General features: G+C 33.7%; 1 protein-coding gene across 2 annotated transcripts in view; it reads right to left on the minus strand.

The window, feature by feature from the left end:
• LOC107675755 (transcription factor 4-like) overlaps nt 1-2,784 on the minus strand; it is a 171,697-nt gene that overhangs the window by 121,090 nt on the left and 47,823 nt on the right. Inside the window, exon 5 of one of the 2 annotated variants that reach the window (XM_016470181.1) lies at nt 1,369-1,465. In XM_016470181.1, coding sequence (XP_016325667.1) covers nt 1,369-1,465 — 97 coding nt within the window. Of the gene's footprint in view, nt 1-1,368; nt 1,466-2,784 lie in introns of those variants that run through there. The other variant, XM_016470179.1, reaches the window with a different exon arrangement.

Below are 2,784 nucleotides of genomic sequence, written 5' to 3' on the forward strand. Positions count from 1 at the left end.
ATATATATTTATTTTATTTATATTTTTAGCATTAACATATTACTTTTTTAATTAACATATTATTATTTCGCTCTTTTATACTGTTTGTAATTTAAGCTATAGAACAAAACAAACATCATAATGTTCACACCAGACCTTAATTTCACTACTTATAAATCCAAAATTGCCATTACAAAAACTCATAGGAAAATCATAATGCTAATTCTCGTCTGTGTTTTGGACAACAACCTGAACAGCTCTATTTTTCCCTCTTGATTTCACACTGTGGAGCCTGAGGCGTATTTCAGACACAGGAAGTGATGTCACCGTCTGCTCAGAGCTCCACAGGAAGGACAAACCCAGGACCTCAGAGAGCCACGAGCAAGCAACCGTCCGAGAGTCTGAAACTAAAGCGTAACACCCACAGAGAAAAGCTGTGCTTCATTGTGCAATTTCTGCCAGATCTCATTCAAGTCTATTTATAATTTGTTATTTTGTGACTCTTAGTTCAAGTCTATTAGTTGTGAGCTCGTTTGTGTGCCAGTGTACTACTAAAAGGTGACAAAACAACAGAAAAACACAAAAACATTCAGCCTCTCTCTTCCAAGTAAAAACCGAAACAAAAATACTGATGACATCATTGTGCACTCAGACTCGTATGCAAATGTCGTCCAATCAAATGCTCTCTGGAATGCGAATGCCCCTCCCACTGATACCACCTGATGCTGACAAGCAATAGATTCAATCATGATTCATGGCTCTGCTGTAAACTAAATGCTAAAGGATATTTAAAAAAGGAGCACTTCCTGTTTCTACGGGAAATACTGTATAAACACAGGAAAGGAAACTACACAGAAAAAGCCATTTTCAATGGGGATTTAAAAAAAAAATCCCTGCTGTAATACAACAAAATAACCTCACAATGTGCAAATATTATTATATGCTAATAAGTTTTGGCCTTAAAGTCTTTGTTTATGGAAGAGAATGACAGAAGGAGAGAGAGAGAGAGAGAGGCAAACATCCTCATATTACAGTTTTCATGCTTTAAGTCAGGCTTAATTAGTCTGAGGCCGATTATCTGAATCACTGACCATTTGCTCACTGGATGAGACAGAGACGGCCAGCGGCACAGCACAGCATTCTGGGTAAATGAGCATCAGCACTGCACACACACACTCAGAGACGTGTGACAGAAACACACAATCCTTTCCAGACGTTTCTGATTACTGAACACGCATCCCAGCAGGACTCATTCAATCTGATTCCCTAATGAATCGTTCAGATGAACCAGTTCGACCAAATCATCTAAAGAACAGTTCGCTCACGATGCAAGCCGAAGAAACATCATAAAGCCGAACAATCACGTTTCCCATCATGCTCGGCTCTTACCTGCTAATCTGGAGTTGGTGTACGGCGGAGAGATGCTGTCATGTGACCCCAGGTCCCGACTGGCCATGTGACCGTACTGAGAGCCATCAGCGTAATTCTGCAGGGGTCAAAGGTTAAAGGTCAAACCTAGCAAAAACTATAAAGAGAATCCATGTATTTTAAAGAGGGAAAATATCAAATCAAAATTTGCCCTATTTACACATTTAATATACAGACATATACATGGTAAAATAATATAAATGATCAAATAAATCATAATACATACATTATAAATAAAACATTAAATAAAATAATAATAATAAAATAGAATAAAATAAAATATAAAATAAAATATTGAGGAGCTTAAGGGTACAAATGATAAAGAGAGTGAAAATGCATGTATTTTAAAGAAGAAAAATATAAAATCAAAATTGGCCCTATTTACAGTTAAAGGGTTAGTTCACCCAAAAATTAAAATTAGGCTGTGTTTTACTCACCCCCGAGGCATCCTAGGTGCCTGCTAATCTGGAGTTGGTGTACGGCGGAGAGATGCTGTCATGTGACCCCAGGTCCCGACTGGCCATGTGACCGTACTGAGAGCCATCAGCGTAATTCTGCAGGGGTCAAAGGTTAAAGGTCAAACCTAGCCAAATTTATAAACGACAATATATAAATCATAAATATTATATTATAGCTAAAAACACACATAAATACTGATGCGTTTAATGGCATATACAGTATTATAATACGCCTGTACTGTTCATGGTTCAAAAACATCATATATCTTTTGTATAACCTTCTAAAGAAGACACATGGTTATTAAATAAGATAAATATCATTATATCATGAATTAAAATGGCATATTTATAAATGACAATACATAAATGAATGAATGATAGAAATTATCAAATAAACAATAATACATGAATTATAAACATTATATTATATTATATTATATTATATTATATTATATTATATTATATAAAAGAATACACAGAAATATTGATGCATTTAATGGCAAAAACTATAAAGAGAATCCATGTATTTTAAAGAGGGAAAATATCAAATCAAAATTTGCCCTATTTACACATTTAATATACAGACATATACATGGTAAAATAATATAAATGATCAAATAAATCATAATACATACATTATAAATAAAACATTAAATAAAATAATAATAATAAAATAGAATAAAATAAAATATAAAATAAAATATTGAGGAGCTTAAGGGTACAAATGATAAAGAGAGTGAAAATGCATGTATTTTAAAGAAGAAAAATATAAAATCAAAATTGGCCCTATTTACAGTTAAAGGGTTAGTTCACCCAAAAATTAAAATTAGGCTGTGTTTTACTCACCCCCGAGGCATCCTAGGTGTATATGACTTTCTTCTTTCAGACGAATCCAGTCGGAGTTATATTAAAAATTGTC

This window comes from Sinocyclocheilus anshuiensis, unplaced genomic scaffold (genome assembly GCF_001515605.1).
Source record: "Sinocyclocheilus anshuiensis isolate Anshui unplaced genomic scaffold, SAMN03320099.WGS_v1.1 scaffold708, whole genome shotgun sequence".
Taxonomy (NCBI): Eukaryota; Metazoa; Chordata; class Actinopteri; order Cypriniformes; family Cyprinidae; genus Sinocyclocheilus; species Sinocyclocheilus anshuiensis.